This window comes from Aplysia californica, unplaced genomic scaffold (assembly GCF_000002075.1).
Source record: "Aplysia californica isolate F4 #8 unplaced genomic scaffold, AplCal3.0 scaffold01073, whole genome shotgun sequence".
In the NCBI taxonomy this organism is placed as follows: Eukaryota; Metazoa; Mollusca; class Gastropoda; order Aplysiida; family Aplysiidae; genus Aplysia; species Aplysia californica.
The window spans coordinates 38799-61557 of record NW_004798343.1 but is presented as its reverse complement, the minus strand read 5'-3'; the positions used below and the strand labels follow the sequence as shown (position 1 = coordinate 61557).

General features: G+C 37.8%; 2 protein-coding genes across 3 annotated transcripts in view; one reads left to right on the top strand and one right to left on the bottom strand.

Moving 5' to 3' along the window:
- Window positions 1-11516, bottom strand: part of LOC101858374 (guanine nucleotide exchange factor subunit RIC1) — a 91351-nt gene extending 79835 nt beyond the window's left edge. Inside the window, exon 1 of the mRNA XM_035973232.1 lies at window positions 11307-11516. Coding sequence (XP_035829125.1) covers window positions 11307-11447 — 141 coding nt within the window. The 5' untranslated portion in view covers window positions 11448-11516. The remainder of the gene's footprint in view (window positions 1-11306) is intronic.
- A 238-nt stretch (window positions 11517-11754) lies between these two features.
- LOC101857216 (tctex1 domain-containing protein 1-B) lies at window positions 11755-17314 on the top strand. 2 transcript variants are annotated; one of them, XM_005111533.3, is made up of 4 exons: window positions 11755-11888; window positions 14009-14132; window positions 14792-15020; window positions 16636-17314. In XM_005111533.3, exons 2-4 carry the CDS (start codon window positions 14017-14019, stop codon window positions 16837-16839), a joined length of 549 nt encoding a protein of 182 aa, XP_005111590.1. In that variant the 5' UTR covers window positions 11755-11888; window positions 14009-14016; the 3' UTR covers window positions 16840-17314. The 2 variants fall into 2 exon arrangements, with proteins under 2 accessions (XP_005111590.1, XP_005111591.1); XM_005111534.3 differs by lacking the exon at window positions 11755-11888 and adding an exon at window positions 11923-12053.
- The last annotated feature ends 5445 nt before the right edge of the window (window positions 17315-22759 follow it).

The following is a 22759-nucleotide window of genomic DNA, read 5'->3' as shown; positions in this document are numbered from 1 at the left end:
ATAAAATAAAGCAAAGAGGATCCCTCTACAACAGAGGTTCACCAAACTCAGGCCCACTGCCAGACCCGACCCACGTGACCAGATCTTCTGGGCGGCCACCGTGCCACTACATGAAGGGAGCAAGAACCAGGAAGATGCGTTTATTGTGTGCTTTTGTGACTTGGTCCCCAACATCATCATCATCATCATCCAGTGCCAGATCTGCGACAGACATCGGCGATCATGATTTTCCATTCATTCCTTTGCTCGGATGCTCTCAGAAAAGCTACGTTTCCCTGATCTTTCCCTGACTGTTACCCATTTGTTTAGGTTCCCTAAGTATGTTGTTCTGGGCCTACCCCTGCCTCGCTTGCCCTCAATTTTGCCAGTGACCAACATAATTATGTCATTTCATTAACTTCTACAACGCAACTCGAACATGCTTCAATAGACTTCATAACTTCGGGCTAATGATATTTTATAAAGATTTAGATATGGGAAGCGTACTGACAAAATGAGTTACTTCTCGGATTCGAGCCCTATGAAAATAGATACAATCACGCTTACAGGTGAAGATTTTAAAATTTATAAGTATGAAATAATAAAAGGCATGTTATATTTAAAGAAGATGGCATCAATAGAAATCTGCAAATTTGACCTTAGTGTTGATTTTCGGCCAATTTGGCCAGTTTCTCCACTTGGGGATTGTGAGAAATAACTCATTTTGTCAGCACAATATATATATGCACAGGGTGTAATAGACAATTGTAACTCCAAGTGCGTTATTAAAACATTACCTAATTCAGTGACTTTTCGGTAAATATGGTTTTCTGTCTTTATCTTTTTGTGGGTTTTTTTGTACAGATAAGTCAGTATGTTGGTTAGCTTCATTATTTTGTGTAATCAGGGTATTGTATAGAACAAAATATGTCCCTTCCTTTTCCATTTTTCTTATTTATGCTCTCTCACAGTGCCTCTGTGGCAAGGAAGTGAAACTACCGCTGGCCCAAAATCTGTATCAATTATACGCTGATGAAGCTTTCAAACCCTATATCCGTACGTTATGTTTTACTATCATACCCATACGGCGCGGGGAACTCTGTGCAACCACTTTCAAAGAGGAAATTAAGATCGTTAATCCGATCCGTGCGCTTTGCATAGCAGTCAGTCAAAATGATTTTTTGAGAAATACCGAAAGTTTCAAAGAGATCTTCGTACTAGAAGTATTCTAAAATGTGAAGAATACAACCCTGGGGGTACAAAATGACCCCAGGGCGTACGGATAGGGTTAATCTCCAGGTCAACCTGCGCAATGTTCGAGGCATTTAATTAGAAGGAAATATTGGCCCAACCCAAAGCAGGGAGAGCCAGAACTCTACGGTACGGGAGTCTAGAGAGGCAAACAGAAGCAACCTTCTCACTGGAAACTGGGATGTCCATTTAAAGATGAACAAGAAGATCTCAAAGTCTCTATTCCACACTACAGTGACTTAAGATTTCAAGTTGCTTTTGAACAGCCAAAGCTCCAAACGTCTATTCAATTCTTTGGACTTTATTTGCGGCAAAGGGCTCCAGTATGGATGCAAGAATACAAAAAATAAGAAATTTCAACCTGAGAACAAAGCCAAAAGATTTAAATAGAGGGGAAAAAACCCAGAAAGAACAGACCATATACTAAAGAAAATATCGCGAGTGAACCCAGATGTATGACACAGATGTTTCTTCACCATTCAAGGGGTTGCATCTCCTACTGATGTGCATCAAGTCTTATCAATCCCCCCCCCCCCCCCCCACACAAACACACACCCCTCATCGACCCCCACTTTGGGAACACTGAAAGAAAAGAAAATTTAAATTATAAAGTTATGACGAATAAAACAAACCCCCTTCAACCAGACCTAAGTGAATAAGAGACAATCCTTTCTACTCGGAGAAAACAAGTCTCCACAAAAGAGAGAGAGAGAGAGAGAGAGAGAGAGAGAGAGAGAGAGAGAGAGAGAGAAAGAAGCACACAGACAACAAAGGAAAAAGCCACAGAAGGATGCCAGTTACGACGATGACAACAACGCTCCCAATCTCAAAAGAAAAAGCCACAGACCCGGGTGGTGGATGTGTCACCAACAGTCCCAGAGCCACCAGAGTGGAACAGCTTTCCAACAATTCTACGGCTTCACTTAAAGTGCCGAGTCAACCGTGACAAGCTCAACAATTCTGACACAGACAGAAGGTCAGCGGGGGTTACAAACACACTTTGTATGCTTTCAAATGCTGTCAGGAAAAAAAAGTGCAAAGAAATTACTTATACATAAAATATATATTACACACACACCCTTACTTTTCATTTTCTAGCACTGGGGTGAATAGTTTCTCAGAGTTCCAACAAAGGTTAGAAACTGTGAATACACTGCACACACTAAGTGACAGTACAAGAAAATGTTATTTCTATTGAGTAAAAATATACTCGGTATATGTACTATGTACATGAACTTTGCAAAGATCCTGCAATGCCACTGTGGCTCAGAAAAAGCAGTCACATTCACCTTGATATATCTAAAACCACACGGCGTATCTCAATGGGAAGTGATAAAGAAGAGATAGATAGAGCCCATACAAGAAAGTCTTATCTCTTTCACTGATAGACGTCATCGCTTATGAAAATGAAAAGAACTTATTAAAAAGTGCCAACAGAGTCATGTTAATAATAATATCAGACAGCATTTGTACAGCGCAAAATCCTGCTCCACAACAAACTAGATGCCTTTGATTTATATCATTACCCCAGCAGACCTGATAGCATTCTGCTAAACAGCAAGGACTATGCACTTTACAGTCTACACTATTACCCCAGCAGACATGATAGCATTCTGAAACAATCTCAACTTCCCAAGAAGCATAGAGTGCAAGCTGCCATTTTACAAGTGCTAAAACAGTAACATACTGACAGAATTATGTTAACACCATTCTCTCCTTTACAGTTAAGAAATTTAGGTGTGAGGTATATTCCCTCTTCTCTTTCACCCCTTCCTTCAACCACTGCAAAAGTTATCTATTTAGTTTTTATGACAACTGTTTTGTTCAACTGTGAAGAGATGAATCACAAATAACGGCTGTCATCTTTTACCGATCAAACATTCCAGTTAATCACCGGAAACAACCATAGTATAGCAATAGCTGGCTGCATGACAACTTACTCTGCAAACCCTACCCTAAATGTACTGAAATTGGTCAACATTTCAAACCAGATGCAGTATAACAAGTACATTTGATGATTTGTATCTGTTTACCCGGTAACTAAACACAGCATTGTTTACATTAGAGATAATAATTGTTTAATTTACAAGACATCACTTTATTTTTCCACAGATAGTTTGTTTTAGTAGAGGTTTTACGACGCTCGCAACTGCATAAAAGGTCATATGAGCGCCAGAAGATTAGAGGTGTTACAAGAGAGTACCCAAACATTAAAAAGAAGGAGGGGAGATAAGGGTGATAGATGTTTCATAGGAAACAAGAAGCAAACCACACCAGAGCACCCGCCAACCACCCACACAGCATTGTTTACATTTGAGATAATCATTATTTAATTTATAAGACAGCACTCTATTTTTCAACAGATAAAACTAGGTCTTAATGACCTGAAATAAAAGAAAATACACATGAAGTGAGCCACTTGTGATTCACACTTTTCAACTTGTGTACAAAGGATAAGTAGCTACAGCCACACAAATGATAGCATTGTCGCAAAAGCTTATCATTTTTGAAAACACTTTTCTCTCTATTCTTTTTTTGTTAACTTGTTTACATTACCATTTTTAATAATACCATATGTTCGCTGAATGAATGTGCCTGTGTGTAAAACGTAAAGGGGGGTAGCTCTCCCTTAAACCCTATTGCCTGCTGCCTCACTGAGTTAAAAGGAAAATCAATAACAACTAAATCCCAGTGGAGTGATACAGGTACATTACATTCTGTCCTTATCAAAGAGATACCTACTGCCCTATCAAGTATCAATGACCCACGTCACACCCACCCAAGGTACTCTTAGTGTAATCACTGCAATAAGGCCTTCCCGAACATTGATCCTTTCTCAAGGAGTGAAGAGCTCTTGGCATTTAAATGAGAGCGAGGTGACATGTTCGCCACATTAGCTGGGGCACAAACTTTACGACCCTCGCATCTGCTCACAATTGTCAAAGTTGTGCGGTGCTGGTGGGTGACACGTAGTGGGCTCAAGGGTTCACACAGGGAAGTGAAGTTTGCTTTTCACGGGGAAAAACCACATCCGTCAATAACAACAGAGAAAAAAAGCAATCCTAATAACACAACTTTTCTCTGTTTAATCACAATAGAAGGAAGTTATAACCTACTCAATTCTTTCTTCAAAATAATAATAATAACAAAGAGCATTTGTATAGCGCACATCCCCGCTCAACAGCAGGCTCTATGCGCTTTACACTATAATAAACCTAGGCTTTGAGTCAGTTTGGTCAGGATATCATTAAAAGAAAGAAACACAAAACAGAAGAAGAGAACTTCTGGGCCAGCATAAAAGACTTCTTGATCCATTACAGAAATACGCATCATATTGAAACTAGCAAACCACAGGAAACACCACTGAAAGTTAAAATTATTTTATCATAATATCACAGTATGTAATAATAAGAAGGAAGCAGGGCAATTTATGGTAATTTTGAAAACTTAAACGTTTTACAATCAAAATCCACCACGAGAAATATGTTAAAACTAGTACACAAGTTACGAACTGAGACATATACAGAAAATTTCCCCGTTCTGTTTACCCCTTTACGCATCTCCCACTATTTCCGATGCCATGATTAATCCTCTCTGTTGTCCATGAGAAACACCTCGTATCAATAATACAGAAATATTTGAGGTTGATAAAGAAGAAATTTACGTTTCACAATCTTGGCAAAATACATGTGGGCAATTTCCAAACTTAGGATCATAAATGATATGCCATTCAGTTCATTTCATAGTTAATCATACAAAAAAGGAAAGCTTTAGTAAGACTTTTACGGCACTTGCAACAAAATGAGGTCATATAAGTGCCGAAGACTAGAGGTGTTACAAGAGAGTAACAAACACAAAAAAGGGCAGATAAGAACGATAGGTGTTTGATAGGAAAGAAGGAGCAAACCACACCAGAGCACCCGCCAACCATCCACAAAAAGAGGAACATACTGACAGTAAATGCCATTCATTGATGAAAGAAAAGCAGAAAGAAAAGCAGATAGAAATAATAGAAATAAAAGCTGCTGTATCAGAATTTGTTGCAAGTATGTCTAAAAATCAGGCTCTTCAGAAGAGAAATAAAAGCTGCTGTATCAGAATTTGTTGCAAGTATGTCTAAAAATCAGGCTCTTCAGAAGAGAAATAAAAGCTGCTGTATCAGAATTTGTTGCAAGTATGTCTAAAATCAGGCTCTTCAGAAGAGAAATAAAAGCTGCTGTATCAGAATTTGTTGCAAGTATGTCTAAAAATCAGGCTCTTCAGAAGAGAAATAAAAGCTGCTGTATCAGAATTTGTTGCAAGTATGTCTAAAATCAGGCTCTTCAGAAGAGGTGCAATAGAAGTAAGCAGGACAAAACGTTTTATGTCCCATTCACACAAGTTACATCATTCAGGAGGCCTGCAGCTGTGACCCTGCCTGTCAGGGTTAACACCGCTCTACGGGACACATCCCGGCAGAATAATGCAGACAGTCGATAAAATATATCTCTACCCGATGTGAGAACTGAACCCATGTATTTAGCACACCGGGCGAAGAGCCCATACCATTACAGCACTGACTCCAGTATAAGATCAGCAAAGAACCAGATCAAAAATAAAATAAAAACTACTAAAACAGTAAACACAATCCTCTTTGAGTGACAGCTAGTGGAGCAAAGCAATTTATTCTAATTATTATATATATATAAGAAGCAAACAGAACACACAGTAACAATCAAACCTTAAACTTACTGGCAGAGATTTTATTTTTTTTACTTTACCGTTCACAGGCTTTATTTCACTATGACTTCCTATGAGTCCAAGATATTCAAACAGACTACAGGGCAGTTGTAACGTGCGAGATAAACCTATTGATAATACTTGTTTGTTTGTTTAAGTAGAGTTTTTATGGCGCTCGAAACTGCATAAATAAGGTCATACGAGTGCCAAGGGGTGGATGTCAACAGAAAAGTCCATACAAGGAATCAGGTTTACTCTGCTCACCTCTCCAGCTTCAATAACACAAAGTCTGCTTTGACTATCAAGGCACCCTGGAAATAGTGGGTCACAAGAGATTGACAAACATACAAAAGAAGTAGAGGAAAAATGACAATAGTAAGGATTAGGAAAGAAAAAGCAGCAGTTCCCTGTATGCAGTTCAGTTCAGGCACAGTTATGAGCATGACATTGATGAATCAGCCCATTTACAAATCGACTGAGCATAAGAACATGTTAATTTCCTCCCTTTCGGGAATGGCCTAAAGACTCTTTATTCAGTCGCACTGCCCCGGGGGATGTGATAATACTTGATGACCACCTACACAATACTTGCAACACAATACTTGCAAAGGAGCATGTAATTAGCATTAACACTATAAACTATAAACTACACCAAAGTAAGGTCCATTACTGAGGCCCAAAAATTTCGTCCGAAAAAGAAATTCAAAAGTGAGCTGTATCTGATCTTTTCAGCTCCTGGTAATCATCTACCATCACAGAGTACAGTGTGGTAATTGGCTATCTGACTAACAATATCATTAACAGCCGGGTTCATTTTTTTAGTTTTAGCAGAGGTTTTACGGCTGAATAAGGTCATATGAGCGCCAGAAGATTAGAGGCGTTACAAGAGAGTAACAAACATAAAAAAAGAAGAAGGGGAGATAAGGACGATAGATGTTTCATAAGAAAGAACAAGCAAACCACACCAGATCACCCGCCAACCACCCACCCATAGCCGGGTTAACAGAGGACGGGTGAGCATTACAAGAAAAAGGGAAACTTATAAAAAGAACAAGAAGAACATCACTACAAAACTGGACAATACAAGTCAACTGCACGTAGTTCCCCACATAATGCACCACTGTCTCTCTCTATATCTCTGTTTTGAAATTGCCTATGACCTCAACACCTGAAAAAGCTTATATTTATCAGTTCACGGAAATATAATAAATGTTCATTGTACTACTCAGAATGTTGGGACAATTCCCTGGGAAAATATTTTAGGGACCTAAAAAAATCTCTGAAGAAGACGGAATAACATCAAGAGGCTAGCCAAGGATAGGGAAAGGTAGAAAGTGTTCATTTGTGGCCTTTACTCTGACCCAGGGAGAGAAAAGCAATGATATAATAATGACCACGTCTTATAAATTTAGCAATCCGCAAGTTGTAGTCTGAAAATGAGTGAAATGAATGAGATCAAATTCCTTTTTAAATTTTACTTATTGTGTTGCAAATGTAGAAAATGCCTTTTCAATGACTTTTGTGTTTCCTGCCATATCTGGAGTTTCAGCTGAGGTCAGAACTACTTTTCACTATAATTTTTAAAAAAGGAATAAAGTCACAAAGATTTAAAATAAAAAATGGTGAAGATGAGAACAAAAAAAATATAAAAAAATAAAGTAAGCTTGTATCGTCAAAATGCCTCTTAATAAACACAGATCATAATTTCAATATATGTATTATAAACTCGGTAAAACCACTCCAAACTTGATATTGAGAGGCAAGATTTCCTAGTTGGGTTTTTTTTAGGAGTAGTGACAGAACGGTACCTTGTGTCTCAGTCACGATAAAATATTATTTACAAGTACACAATAACTAGAGCTATTAATGTCCTGACTCTCAGACCACTGCACTAGTATCTTGTCTGAGGTAAAAGAAAAAAAAAAAAAGAAAAAAAAAAAAAGGCAGGAATATATGCAACATTTCTGTCTTCCTCGTGGTAACTAAAAAAAGTACTTCTGTCGTACATAAGACAAGACCATCAACCACTTAGTAGGAATCAGGTTTTACAGAGGATCTAAGAACTTGAGGATCCCTCGATGTTCAATAGCAGAAGTCACCATTGCACAGAACGATGGGCTCAGGAACAACATTATAAATCTCATACTTCTGTAGGGCAGATCTTGTGCACCTTTGAGGTGGCTTTTCAATGATTTTTTCCAACAACATTTTATAAATCTCAGGACCAGGGCATATCAGTTATCCCCAAGAGATTTTTTTGTTAGCTAACAATACAAAAAACTATAAAACAATTATAATCTCTAGCAACGGCTTTCACAATTCTTTGAGTGCTTTGGTTTCTAAATTTACAAACTCACGTGGGACTCCCACTTTAATGTTAAAAAACAAACAAAAAGAGTGAGGTTGGGTCGGTTTAGACTCTTGAACAGTTATTATCATAGTCCCCTGCTTTACGTTCAAGCTGATATATATACCCTCAACTGCTAAGAGAAGCACTACAAAGAAAGCAGTTCCATCACCACTTGAGCATTAGCATACCAGGCTCCTCGGAATGACACCAACTGGGAAATCATTCATTTATGTTCTCTAAGAAGCAATGATTTGAAAAGGTGGAATAAATGGAACTCACCTTCTATCCAAAGACCAAATTGCAATAAAAAAAATAATAAGCTTATAATGATAAAGTCAACCTGCGAATGATGTAGGATCATGTACACACACAAGCAGGTATGCGACACATTTGCTGTTGGTGACAAGACTGCCTCTATGCCAGTCCTAAAGAGGGTGTTATGTTGGTATTGTTTTACTACATCATCATGCTGGGGTATTATAGCAACTTTTCTTTGCTTGTTCATTTTTATTCTTTCTGCACGAACTTCGACTCAGTTTGTCGTGTCACGACGTGGTGGAATCAGGCACTCGTCAATTTTAGACCCTGAGGTTTCTGAAAGCTGATTAATTTGCCTTGCTTTTTTAATGAAAAAAAATGCCTATTTATCTTGAAAAGAAGTCGATATATTAGCCATTCAAAGAGTGGAGAGTAGCATGGTTTCAGGGGTAAAATTAGCGAGAAAATGGCCGCCAAAGTAGGTAACTTCTATAATAACCTGAAAATCCCTGGAAACTGAATATTTACACATTTGTGCCATTAAATGTTTTTCCAGTAAAATTCACATGGAAATTGGACTAAAAAGGTATTGAGCTAATAAAACAATAATTCGATAAACATAGGTACCAGAAACTAAATTTTCAAAGTAGCTGTGCCAAATTTGTCTATGAAAGGCTTATTTCTCAGAATGTTCATATATATAATACCATTCTCTAACCTCTCAGTCAACAGCGATCTCAATTACCCCGATTTCACCGAAACCACGCACTCGGAAGGCCGCGAGTGCCCGCGACGCTGTGTTTACGCTACCTAATAAAAATTTTTAAGCTGGAGGAAAAATGCCTCTTTCTTCAATTTCATTATTTTGACGAGTGCCTGATTTCATCACGATATCTCACATATACATCTATTGCGAATTATTATAATGTAAGTTTTTGAGGTACAAATGTTTTTGTTCGAACTATATTACACTTATATTATAATAGTAATAAATATTTTGAGCATGTGATGGGTTGTTCATGACCTATTGCATTTTTGTTCTAGATTACTTTGCTAAAATAGCCAAATTTTTCTGAACTGAAGAAAAAAGAAAGGGTGGCTTGTTTACAGGAACACTGTCCTTCCAGACCAGGTTGTTTGTGACCAAGTGAAGGACAAAGTGAATGACGCGAGAGTTTTTTTATTGTTGTTTAAGAAAAATTTTGGTAAGTGTTTTACAGTACTCGCAACTGCATGATGAGGTCATATGAGTGCATGGGACACATTAAACTTTTGAATTTTGCACGGGTGGCATCCGAAGCCTACTCTTAAATCAATTTTAGACACCAGCAAGGAATCTTAAACATGCGCAGCTTGCACACGGGCCCTCCGAGCTTTTTCGCCCTTCTCCGAGAAGGCTTGGTGTAGATCTTTCCTACCATAAGATCAGGGGTAAGAAGGAGCCAAGGAGTAGGAGTAGAAAAGCTGCAGAAAGAATCAGGAGCCCAGAAGAGGGGGCAAAGGAGGTGAGGGGGTGGGGGCAGAAAGTGGAGACGAAAACAGACGACAGAACATTGCTAGAGAGCAGGAAAGGAGGTGAAAGGAGACAATTTTAGAGAAGAAAATTTTTCGGTCACTGCATGGATTCGAACCCGGGACCTTTAAATGAAAGGCCAACACCTTAACCTCTAGGCCACGAGAGCCCCCGTGAGAGTTAAAAAATTCTTTTTACAAAAAAAATCTGGGGTTCATCAGTAACTCCCAACACCACCCATATTTCCCTTCCTTTCCTAGCAGCACAGCGTAAAGGTTAGAGCCAGAGGAACTTAATTTAATAGGGAGTATTGTTTCAAACCGTGGCTGAGCAGGCAAAGCCAAAGCGTCTTCCACCTTCGACTGATGAAAACCATCAGCCTCAGCCAGGAAGAAATTTCTGTGCGTGTTTCCGTGTCGTGCCAGTTTCCATTTTAAAGAGGAAACTATAAAGGGGGGAGTAGAGAGGCTGTCATAACTGCTAGATATAGGTTATTGCACAGCCATGGCGACTGTGTTTCTAGATCTAGCCTTCTATAGAAATCTAGTACAATACAAGTGGGCCAATGAATGACTATAATTGACTGAGATGTTTTTTGGGGGGGAAGGAGTTCTGCAGGGGGCCAGCACTTACTTTACTGTGACTAGGTTCACTGTAAAAAAAGAGTTATGGTTCGGGTAGGGGTTAGCGTTAGGGTGTGTTGTTGGTCGACCAGCCGTCTGCGGAACTTCCTTTTTGTTACTGGCTCTTGTCAAGTAGGTTTGTGTAGTAAAGCAAGCTAGGCTGGAGCCACTACAGGCCTGCTATAAACTACGGAAGGCCATAAACTACAAAGAGAGAAAGAGTCAATACAAACTAAGCGAGTAGATCTACACTAAGTTTGGTACACTGACACTACTGCTAGAGATCAATTCTATTTGAGTTTGAGGCTGAGGAGAAATCTTTGGAGGGCCCAAGTCAGTGTAGATCTAGAAGTCTAGACTAGATCTAGATCTAGATCTAGATCTAGATTAGATCTAGAATTTAAGACATTCTTGGTCTGAACTTGTCCGAGTCATCAATTGGCATGCCCTACCTTTAATAATCCAATAAGCCAAGGTGAGAAAGAAAAGACGACGAAGTCAAGTGCAGAACGAAAGTTGAATTCAGGATGAAACTGAAAACCAGTCAATCAGTGACGAGTAGGGGCAGGGGGGATTACACTAAAAATACTTATTTACAGAGAATGTAGCTCACCTTTGAGTACCAAATATTGAGAGCCCTCTCTGATATAACAGCAAAAAGCATTCGATCACAGCTGCTCACAATATGGTTTATAGCCTGACATCGTCCCTTTGTCGTCTTCAGTCGTTTCGGCCATCCTAATGGGAAATACATACTTCTGTGTTATAATTCCTTTGACAACTAGGCTACAGCTTCGTCAACAATCGCCATATTGTTTCGATTTTCTGCCCATCTTTCCAAGAGCAGGCTGGATTGGATAAAGGGAACCCAGATTGTCCAATAAAACAGCCGTTAACAATGAAATGAAGTTCCGCAACACACCGGAAGTGCTCTTACTTATAAATCGAAAGGATATTTACGTATGTCAAAACAACTGATTTTTCTATCAAATTAGTTATAAAATTGTATCATTTTAGTTTTAATATGTCAAATTAATTATGTTATTTATGGTTTTAAAGGAAAAATTCCTTTCAATTCATAAAAACTTGTTGAAGTTTTAGAACAGTTTTACTTATCCTTTCGATTCCAGCACAGTAGCATCATAGTATCTAAGCAACTACTGAGAGAACAGGTGCTTCAGCAGAAGAAAGACAGGTAATTTTTGTTGGAATTACGCAAAACTGACACAACTTGGAATGTGACCAGACTTGCTTTTGTTTATGACAAGTTGTTAAAGTTAGTTACCATAGTTTGATTGTTCAAGTTAGGTCTAGAGATAAGAAACGCAGAGAGTCAGGTGAACAGTTTTAGTGTGATCTCGTAAGTATGTTTTCTTCACAACAGCACGACACATGAGTAGATCAATTTCTCTGATGAAGCTGTTTTTTATTCTTGATTTAACAATTTAAACTGATGAAAATGTACCACACTATCTTTTAATTATTTTAAAGTGTTGTTAAGCTTTTCAGCGGACCAGCCTTAGCATGATAAGACCCTGTCCTGTATAATGGCAATTTAATGGCCTCATTATAATGTCACTATGATTAATTTTTTCATGTTTGGGGTGTACAAGAAAGATGAAAAATGTGAAAGTAAAACAGTTGGTTTAGAAAAAGGAAGTGGTTTAAAAAATGTAGTATATTTAAAGCAAATAAAGCAATTGCTTTCCATAATAATTGCCCTTCAACATACTGGTCTAGATATATATATATAGCCTTTTTTCATTTGTAAAATTATACTTCCTCATTGAAATGAAGCGGGGCATGCTCTGCACTATAGGCCACTTAAAAGAGGCTCATGTACTGCCCTTATGGTAGATTATTAGGAAAATAACTTAACTCTTTGAGGATGTAATTTTCATTGGGACTCTAAAAGTAGTGAAAAGTGATGTTAAGTTATCTACAGTCTGTTCAGCAATTTGTCGGCTAAAAGTTTATTATGAGCATGAACATTTACTCATTATTGTCCAACGGGACATTATAATGGCATTGTTGAAGATGTCTTCCTGTCTTCTATACCGTTCTCCACCTAAACGCACGCCATACAAAAGCACGCTCCACTCAAAACGCACATGTTGTTTAACTATACACGCATGTGGTTTAACTATGCACACCCACCTCATGTAGCGATCCAACTTGCACTGTCTGGTCCGAACTCTCTGCTCTGCACCTCGACCGCTACTCACGCAGTCTTCAAAAGTCCGTGGCTCACGCCTCGGCCTGTCCTTGTTTTCTTCAATGTCAAATAGGTAGCCTACCGTACTCCCTGAGAATCACACAGCTAACCACAGCACAGTATCGTCATATGACGGGTTTTTTACTATATAATTTAGACGTACAAACGCTCGGTCACTTTTTCTAAACACACGCTTCAATCCGTGAAACATGCCAACAGGCAAAGCTTGACAATGGGGAAATTTTCGCTGCAGCGCACACAGCTTGCATAAAGACAAGCTTAGACAACCGGGTACCAATATTTGGTGAGACTGGCCCTCACGCAGAACAAAGCGAGTGATGGAGGGAGTTTTAATGCCCAACATTCCACAGACACATTGGTCTGAGACTGGTCGGGTGACGTGTTTAGGGAGGGGGGGGGGGTGTGTGTGTGCTGAAATGTCTTCTGATGTTTGAGTGACTGCATACGTAATGTTTAGTTAGGCCTATGATTCGCTGTAAAACACAAGATAGGCCTCTTATTAAAGATGAGTAAAGTAATCAGCTGTGCTCCTCGGAGAACTTATAACGTAGTTGTTCAAAAAATCACGAAAGAAAAGGCTGATGTCTTCCATGCATTCACCAAGTTGGGATTGGTCGCTTGGAAAGCCACGGAGCTGTGATTAGATCAATCACGAAACTTCCTCTTGTGTGTCTGTATCTGACATTTTATAGTGCATCGGTTCAGAGAGTCTGTCTTTCTGAGCCCCCCCCCCCCCCTCCCCGACCCTTTCAACGCCTTTGTATTCATAATTCATAATCGCAGTCGGGGAATCCTACACAGTCATGTGTCGTCACATTATCGGCCAAAGTGAACCACCTCCGCCCCAAGGGAGGTTCGTAAAATATCAAGGAAATGAGATGATTGAGTTCCTTCCTCCCTTTGCACAGGTTCATGTAAACGCACGTTCCGTATAAACACAAGCTTACGGGTCTTCTCAAGCATCGTGCGTTTAGACGGAGATTACGGTACACTTTTTCTCCTCGACCCTGGATGGACGTCTTTGACAATTTCGACTGTATTTTTTACCTGGTCTCTTTGTGCTCTGTATCGCTTTTCAGCTGCCAAGATGTCAGATAGAGATGTTGCAAGAGACAAGGCAGCCCGTCTGCTGAAGAAGCAGGGGTCGGTGTCTTCATTCACTAGCAGTGAAGCAGCAAAGCATGACCGTGCCCAGAAAGTTGGGTAAGTTTTGGGCTAAAGTTCTGTTTTTGTATTTTAGACCTGTTTCAACCTTAATTAGATTTGTCATCCAGCTTTATTGGCTGCAATGTGATATCTAAGGAAAAGATTATGCTTCAGCTACCCTGTCATCGGTATTTAGTAACAAATCTTTAACGTGAAATGAAGGAGTGAAGATGTGACATATCTGGCATTTTTGTTTCTCATTATGTAGGTTTACATTGCTTGTCCTTTTACAATGTTGATAGCTTTGTTTATGAATGGTGATGCCTGATGCTTTTAATACACACTATTATTTAAATGCTATGTTTGTTTTGTTTTAATACAAAAATGGATTTGCTTTTTGATTACCATTATTAAGTCATTTTGAAAGTGTTAAGTAACCATAAACGGCACACTGGGATGGTAGTCCCTTCAAAATTGGGGCAAGGACTTTTAAAAATGAAAACAGAAAGGATTCTTCTCAATTAACATAGTGCTGAAAAAAAAAGTGAAACAGGAATAAGGTTTCTGAGGGCAAAATATCATCCTACGTTTGCATGATATTTTTTAACCCTGTATATTTGTATTTCCCACTTATTTACTGTTGAAAAATGAATATTGTCCTTTTGTACACAAAGTGCATTTAACAATTGAATAATTTTGTGTCTATGCACGTACAGGCATTTGTCCAACCGGTCAGTCAGCTCAGTGTCCTTCATGGATGAGCCAGGCCATGACGACCACTACCACGCCCCTGTCAAGTTTGAGAACACGTACCAACTTGAACCGGCCAAGAGATTCCCTTACGCAACAGTCAGAAGCATCATCAAAGAGTCCATGGAAAATTTGCTTTCGGAAGAGCAGTACAGACCGGATTTCTGCCGTGACATGAGTAAAACTCTTTCAGATGTAAGTAATAATGGTAATTGCATTTTTTTTAGTGCATATATGGTCGCTTTTAAACACAAGGGGATTATCCCGAAAAATGCTGTTTTGAGAAAATCAAAGGTTAAGTTTTTGCCCCTTGTTCAGTTTCTGTAAAAGACAAGGACAATTTTCTCTATAACCAAACAAATATACACACCAATGAAACCAAACTTCTCCTATAGATAGGGCAATGCCCACTCTCGGTATTGGTAAAGATTTCTGGAAACCTTCACAATTTGGGTTAGCCAGCTTGTCCTTAAAAGCGACCTTATATCCACACGCTACAGCAAGCTCTGTGCGCTTGACCACTATGATTACCTTGGCCAACCCTAGATCACTCAGAAACGTTATCGGCTGTGTGGGAAGCGTACAGTGCAAGCTATGGTAAATCCTCGCTAAAACACTGACAAACTTACAAGATCTTTCGCTGTATATAGCTAGGTGCCTTTTTCCACTTGGGTAAAGTTATGTAAATTGGGTAAACTTGGGTAAATTTATGTAAAGGGCTTTTCCCAAGGACACAAGGTCAGGCCCTTGATGGGATTCAAACCCATAAGTTTACAGTTGACTTTGAGTTTGAGAGCCTTACCACTAGACCACACTAAAGACATTTCTTTGAATGTTCTGTCCCCGAGGGTGAATAGATGTTGTGTAGCATGTGTGTTTGGGAGGGAGGGGAGGTGGAAAGGGTTGTAATCTTTGTTGTCATAAATTATTGCGAGATGGACAAACAAAAGGAATTACTTCTCGTATTTTAGTGCTATGGAAACAGATACGTCAGATTTATAGGTGGTGTTTGTACAATTTATATATGGATATAAAATAATAAAAGACTTATTAGACGGAAATAAAATGGCATCCATTGAAAATCTACAAATTTGACCCCAATCTAAATTTTCGACAGACATCTCCATTTGTGGATTGTGAGAAGTAGCTCCTTTTGTCAGCACGCCTCACAATTCTCTTTCCAGCTATGTATTGTATAAGAAAAGATTTATTTCAATTTCAATAGAAATGATTTTACAAATTCAATACACACATGATTGAAAGAGACTTCTTAAAGTAGTTGAAAAATTAGCTTTGTACCATGTAAGTAGTTTGAAGTTTGACTATTACTACAAGGGGATGTTCCTTTAATAACACTGATGTCTTGTTCAGTTTTATTCTGATGGTGTGCCCTTTTTGTCAGTTCTTATTGTTGGAAAGCCTTATTTACAATCTGTGTTAAAGAGCAGAAAGTTCATAATTAATGTATTTTTAGCGTTGTCTACGGAAAAGTAATGTAAGAATCAGGCCGAAGGACTAGAACTCAAATGGCCGCTGGATTGGAAAAGCGTTGTCTACTTGTTCTTCGTAGTCCAATTCTTATCTGTACTCGTCCCGACCTTCTCCACCCTTGAACTTGCGTACTCGGTTAAGTATTTCTGTACTCCTGTGTTCAGCTGTATAGTCCTGGTCATCTATTTGTGTCCAGCCCTACATGAAGCCAGTCTTCACGATTATTTTGTTGCATGAGTGCTCTGCGGCCTGTTTGTATCATGTCATGTACACCATTTCCCACATTTTATTTATATGCGCATTTTTATTTTTTTCGCAGACAATCAAGGCCAGAGTGAAGTCTCTGATGATTCCTCGTTACAAGATAATTTGCCTGGTACAGATTGGTGAGCTCAAAGCACAAGGAATGAGAGTCGGCAGTCGCTGTTTGTGGGACGAGGCAAATGACACTTTTTCTTCGCACGAGTTCAGGAATAAATCTATTTACGCTGTTGCATCCGTGTATGGGGTCTATTATGAATGAGAAAATTTAATCCTACTTCTTTGAGAACCTGTTATCCATTTATCATTTGTTGCTTCGCGTCCAGAAACTTTAAAAGGTGCCAGTGAAAGATTTTTGTAGTTAACCAAATATTTCTTTTTAAAAAGATGATAGATGAGGCTTGTTGATGCTGCCATTTCAAAACTTTACTTGTAGGATTGCTGAAATCGATCTCAGAAAGAGAAAACATACAGTTTTAAAGGTGTTTGGTGGCAATTTTGCGCCAGTTATTCCTGTGATATTCATTGTATTTTTACAACCTTATTGCCATTTTTTGGTCTATTTTATGTAGCGTTAGCTTTTGCCATGCATTTAAAAGTGCCTGTTTTGAATATGCTTTTGGGTTCATTATATCTTTTTATGTGAAGAAATTTGAGCGAAAATAATTATGTTTTTTTGTTAGTTAGGGAATTTATCTCATTCTTGTTGATGCCATGCTATTGCTTAAAAAAAAAAACATATTGTTATAATATCTCTGGGTGCATTTAGAATCCCAAGCAATTAGTTAATGGTGAAGGACCAAATTACTGTATCTCGCCTCACGACATTTGAAAACTGATAGATGTGGGATAATGCTGGGCTGTAAGCATCTTTTGTCCTTATGTTAGACCTGTAGCCTATCTATCAGGGGCCCGATGTTGTGTCCTTGGGAAAGGCACTTTACACGAGTTTTCTTCACTTCACCCAGGTGGGAATGGGTACCCGGCTATAGACAGCGAAAGATCTTGTCAGTTTGTTAGTCTTTGAACGCTTAATCGGCTGCTTGCACTGTATGCTTCCCGGGAAGCTGAGAATGTTTCGGTGTGTTCTATGGTCTGCTGGGGTAATAGTATAGTGTAAAGCGCATAGAGCCTGCTGTTGAGCGGGGATATGCGCTATACAAATGCTATTTATTATTATTATATATAGGGCTGAAAAACGCTGGACAGGTATGGTATATTTTCTATTAATGAGATACAGCACAGCCGAAAAATAGTGGAAAGGTATGGTGTATTTTATGTTAATGAGATGCGGCACAGATGATGATAAGTTTTTGGTAGTCCGAAAAGTTAGTTAGTTGTATTTTTTTGATACTGCTGTGTGTGGTCCTTTTCCCTTGAATTCGAAGCCTAGTTTGAAGTTCTGGTTGTTGTTGGTACATGTATGTAACTTCTTTCTTCTGTCGTGAAACAGTTCATTAACCCTCTCTCTCCAACAAGTCAAGTGCTGATGATATTGTTGTAATGAATTATAATTGAAATGGGCGACTTGCAATCTTCCTGTCTGTTTTTCAATTTTTTTCCGCAGCATTTCAAATTTTCCAAAGAGTGAAGAGTGGGGTGTTTCTAAGTGTGTGAAAACTGTCTGCTCTGCTTCTAATTTGTGTGAGATGGTTAAAAAGAGTGGCCCATAGTGCGGCTTAAATGATAAACATCACTTATCGCTCTTCCTCTAATCTTTTCCTCTGTAATAAATAGGATTTTTTAAATTTTACATAATTTTTAAAATGAAGTATTGTTCATGTGATTACTTTTAAGTATAAGGTCTACTGCTGATACGTGTATAAATTACTATATGTTTGTTTGAAAATTTGCAAACACTGCAAACTTTTTTGTTGTGATAATTTTTTGTTTGTTTTTTTAGAATGTCTTGCATTTTACAAGTTTTAACTTTTATCAGCCAGAATGTAATTCATGGATTTTCCTTCACAGCTAGAATTAAATCTACATTGTGATTTAGAGTTCGTGCAAGTTTTTGTATCACTGACAATTTTGGATCGAGATCTGCCTCATTTACCATGCCAAAAAATTAACCATCGGTAACATATGGGGAAGTGAATTGTGAGATTGAATGCAGAAAAAAATCAGACGTATGTTGTTGTGGAATTTGATCAACAATCTTGATTTTAAAAGTAAGTTGGATTCTAGATCCAAAATTGTCAGTGATACAAAGCGCTGCTGCTGGAAAAATACGCCTTCACGCTTCAAATTCTCATTAAAAAATGAAGAATCATATTGGGTTTTTTAAAAAGTTGATCACTATTTGTAAAAATGGATTTGGAGGACTGGATAGAAATGTGTGTTTAATTAAGGGAAGTGAAAACGACAGCCTCTGTATTGTTCTGGCAGATGAGGGTAAAGAAAAATGACAGGGAGCGTGTCGTTTTGGCTGATAGGAGTTAAACACAAACAGAATCAAATAATCATATTAATTGAAGATGTATACACTGTCTCTCTGTTCCTCAGACAATATCGTTTCACACAAATATACATCCCTCCAATTTGATGAGGCTTTTTAGCCTGTTTTGGAATATATAGGGATGAAGGAAAGTGCAAGATTTATGAATGTTTACAATTTATTTAACAAGCAATTTGTGATTACGTTTACCCCACAAACATTAAGGATTATGTAACAGCATTTATTTAAGTCATTGGTAGGCTATTTAAAAGTACCAAAATAAGAAGTGTATCTTTATTTATTTAATTAATTGATAATTCACATCAGATCATTCTCATACTATGACCTCTTTGAAAACAAACAGAATTTGAATCCTTGAAATCTGTGAATTTTAAAAACTAGAAAGTAAAACCAGCTGAAATACAAGATGAGGATGTTCCTCTGATCTACAATCTGTGAGAGCTTTGTGGTTTACAGCCTTGTATTTTTGTGGACTAGGAACCCAAACTTTATAGCTGAAGACAGAAGAATTATAGAGATTCTCTCAAAGTTTTGTTTCAGTGTGAATTTAAAAAATGCTATATAATGTCTTAGCAAGCCTAAAGTCCAGCTTTCAAAAAGAAGAGATTTCCGTATTTTACAGATTTAATACTGAATTTATTTTGGAGGGAACTGATGAGAGAGTCCATTTTGAAACATGTGTGTTCACTACTGCTACATGTACTTTTGTAATTTCAACTGGGAATTTCTCATAAAATGGCGCAGCATTGGTAAATGTTTTACGGCGCTCACAACTGTATGAGGTCATATGAGCGGGCGCAGCTTTGATATTCAGGGTAATGTCATCTCTTTATGTTCCTTTACTAAATAAGTGTGGGATTTTTTTTTTTGTATTTGTAACTGTGAGATTTTTGTTTGACTGTCCTAGATGTTTGTCAACAGATACGTCCGTTGTTGAGCCTGTTGTTTGTCTGACATGAATTCACTATCCTGCTGATTGATTGATTGAGTAGGTGTTTTACAGCACTATCTTCATACTGCTAACAGTGATGCATATTATAATTGAATTTCCTCTGGTGTATACTTTTTTGCTTTGTCTTTGTGTTTTGTAATTGATGTAAACCCTTCGTCACTAAGAATGCGTGTCTGTTTTTGTGTTTTGATTGTTTCATAGTTTAGCTAGCAACAAACATGAAATTACTGTAACCTGCTCCTACTGATTTCTTTTGGATGTTTTACAAAGAGAAGCTAAGACGATTTTAGTTGATGACTAAGCTAACAAAACATTTCTATTCCTATATATATTTAGTTTCTCAATATTGGGGAAGCTTTATACTTGCATTTTTATTTTGCAAGTTTTTTTTCTATTTTGTTTTGAAGTGGTTTTTGATTGATATTAGAATTGTCTGAATGCTTGGAGTATGCTAATTACTTGGTGGTAATATAATTTGCTATTTGTGAGGCAGCGTGGTGGAATCAGGCTCTCGTCAAAATAATCAAAGTGAAGAAACTTGCATTTTTCTGCAGGTTTGTAAATTTTTATCAAATTTGTGCTTTTTTTGCACAACACCTTTCATACCCATTAAAGAACTCATTTCTGTGTGGATTTTTCTAAACAATGTTGATTAAAGGCACAAAAATGTAAATTTTCAGTTACCACAGACTCTTAAGCTAAGGAAATAACAAATCTTTGGTGGCCCTTTTCTCACTAATTTTACCTCTGAAAACAGGTGACCCCCACCTCCTTCTTTCGCAAATATCTCGACTTGTATTCAAGACGAACGTATATTTTTTTCATCCATATAAAGACAAGTGAATAAGCTTTAAGATGGTACCAATAACTCTACATGCCCAAAAATTGACGAGAGCCTGATTCCACCACGCTGCCTCACATTTCGTTTGCATTAATGTTCTTTCGTTATTGTTGTTTATGTCTTTGTCATTTCTCTTGTGAACTGAAATATCAAAAGGTTGATGGAAAAGAATATTTTGAATCTGAGTTAAGGACATTTTATTTGTATACGACATAGTTTGAAGATTTATTACAAGAATGAAACTAATATCAAAACTTATTACAGGCTACATTGTGTAAATTACTGCTCCGATACATAAGTTCATAAGTTCAAAATCAAAAACTCCATCTACATAAAGACAACGGGCTTCACATTTGCACTACACTTATGCAGTAGTGCCATCTGAAAAAAAACCCAACATGTAGTGCTTCAAATTTCATTTGAACATTCATTGTATATCTGCCCAGATGGATAAGGAATGATATACATATATGAGACATAATTTTCAAATGGCCTAAATTCAAGTCAGCCGTCTGTTTTGGCCAATTGCGGCGTGTTTGGGCGGCTTTTTATCTCCCTCTCTTAAGTCACGTGTAACAATTGTCCTATCGGAGATTAATGTTAAGTTTTGAGGTCCCGCCTTTTAAACAACCTGACGGTGTTGCAAAGGATCTGAAACTTATGATACAATTTCGCGTGTTTCATGAACCAGTTGTGAATTGTAAACATCATCAAACATCTCCCAGTTTTGTTTGTTGAAGCTTTTGTTTCTAAAATTCAAAGAAGGCTTACCCGTTGATTCTCACTTCTCCATGTACGATATTCAAAATCAAGCGTCATTTGTCATACTTCCTATATATATTCTAAAAAACCAAGTATTGTTTTCATATACATTATATTTTAAACACTGTGACCTAAAATATCAATCATGCTTTTGTTACTTTCCATTTCATTCTTTGATTTAAAGTAAAGATAAATCAATGTCCTTCTAATCGAACCTTTCACTCTCAATTTTTTTGTTTTCTTCCAGTTTCATTTTGTACCTCATGACCAATCTTTTCAATGCCGATATGTTATGTATAAATTTATCATACATTGAGAATGCCTGCGTTTTTTTTCTAATCATTTTTGTTACTGAAATTAAAATATGTTTCATTTATAATTCAAATCAAAACTGATAAAGTCAACTACTTATTGATTTACAACCAGAATCTGATGTGTGATCGTATTGAGCATTTATGTACATATATATAATAAATCTATGCTACTGTACAAACTGTTGGTTGTATCTTTAATCTATTTTACTAATGCTTTTGTTTAAGTGTATGGGTTTGTTTGTATGCTCATTACTGAGCACAGCGCTTGTGTGTGCGTATGTATGTGTATGTATGAGAGTGTGTGTGTGTGTATATGTGTGTTTGTGTGTGTTTGATGATTCGTACATATATGTGGAATTAGACCTATAAGCAGCTGATCTACTTCCTACTGCTTCTCTCTCCCTCTTGGCTGTTGTTTCTGTCTGTCTATCCTTTTTTTTTCCCTGTACCAAGACCATCGTGGGTGGTTGGCGGGTGCTCTGGTATGGTTTGCTTCTTCTTTTCTATCAAACATCTCTTGTCTTTATCCCCCCTCCTTCTTTTTTGTGCTTGTTACTCTCTTGTAACACCTCTAATCTTCGGCACCTATATGACCTTATTGTGTTGCAAGTGCCGTAAAACATTAAAACAAGACCATCTTCTTCTCGCCCATCTGTAATAGGACATCCCAGTCTCCAGTGTGAAGGTTGCTGCTGTTTGCCACAGGTCCTCCAGACTACCATAGAGATAAAGTTTTGGGTCTCGTGGGTGGTTGGCGGGTGCTCTAGTGTGATTTTTTCTTCTTTCCTACCAAACATCTATCGTCCTTATCTCCCCTCCTTCTTTTTTGTGTTTGTTACTCTCTTGTAACACCTC

Coding starts and splice junctions, on each gene's coding strand:
- LOC101857216 (XM_005111533.3), top strand. CDS start 14,017: ATGTCAGATAGAGATGTTGCAAGAGACAAGGCAGCCCGTCTGCTGAAG. Junction 14,133..14,791: donor GACCGTGCCCAGAAAGTTGG/GTAAGTTTTGGG, acceptor ATGCACGTACAG/GCATTTGTCCAACCGGTCAG. Junction 15,021..16,635: donor TGAGTAAAACTCTTTCAGAT/GTAAGTAATAAT, acceptor TTTTTTTCGCAG/ACAATCAAGGCCAGAGTGAA.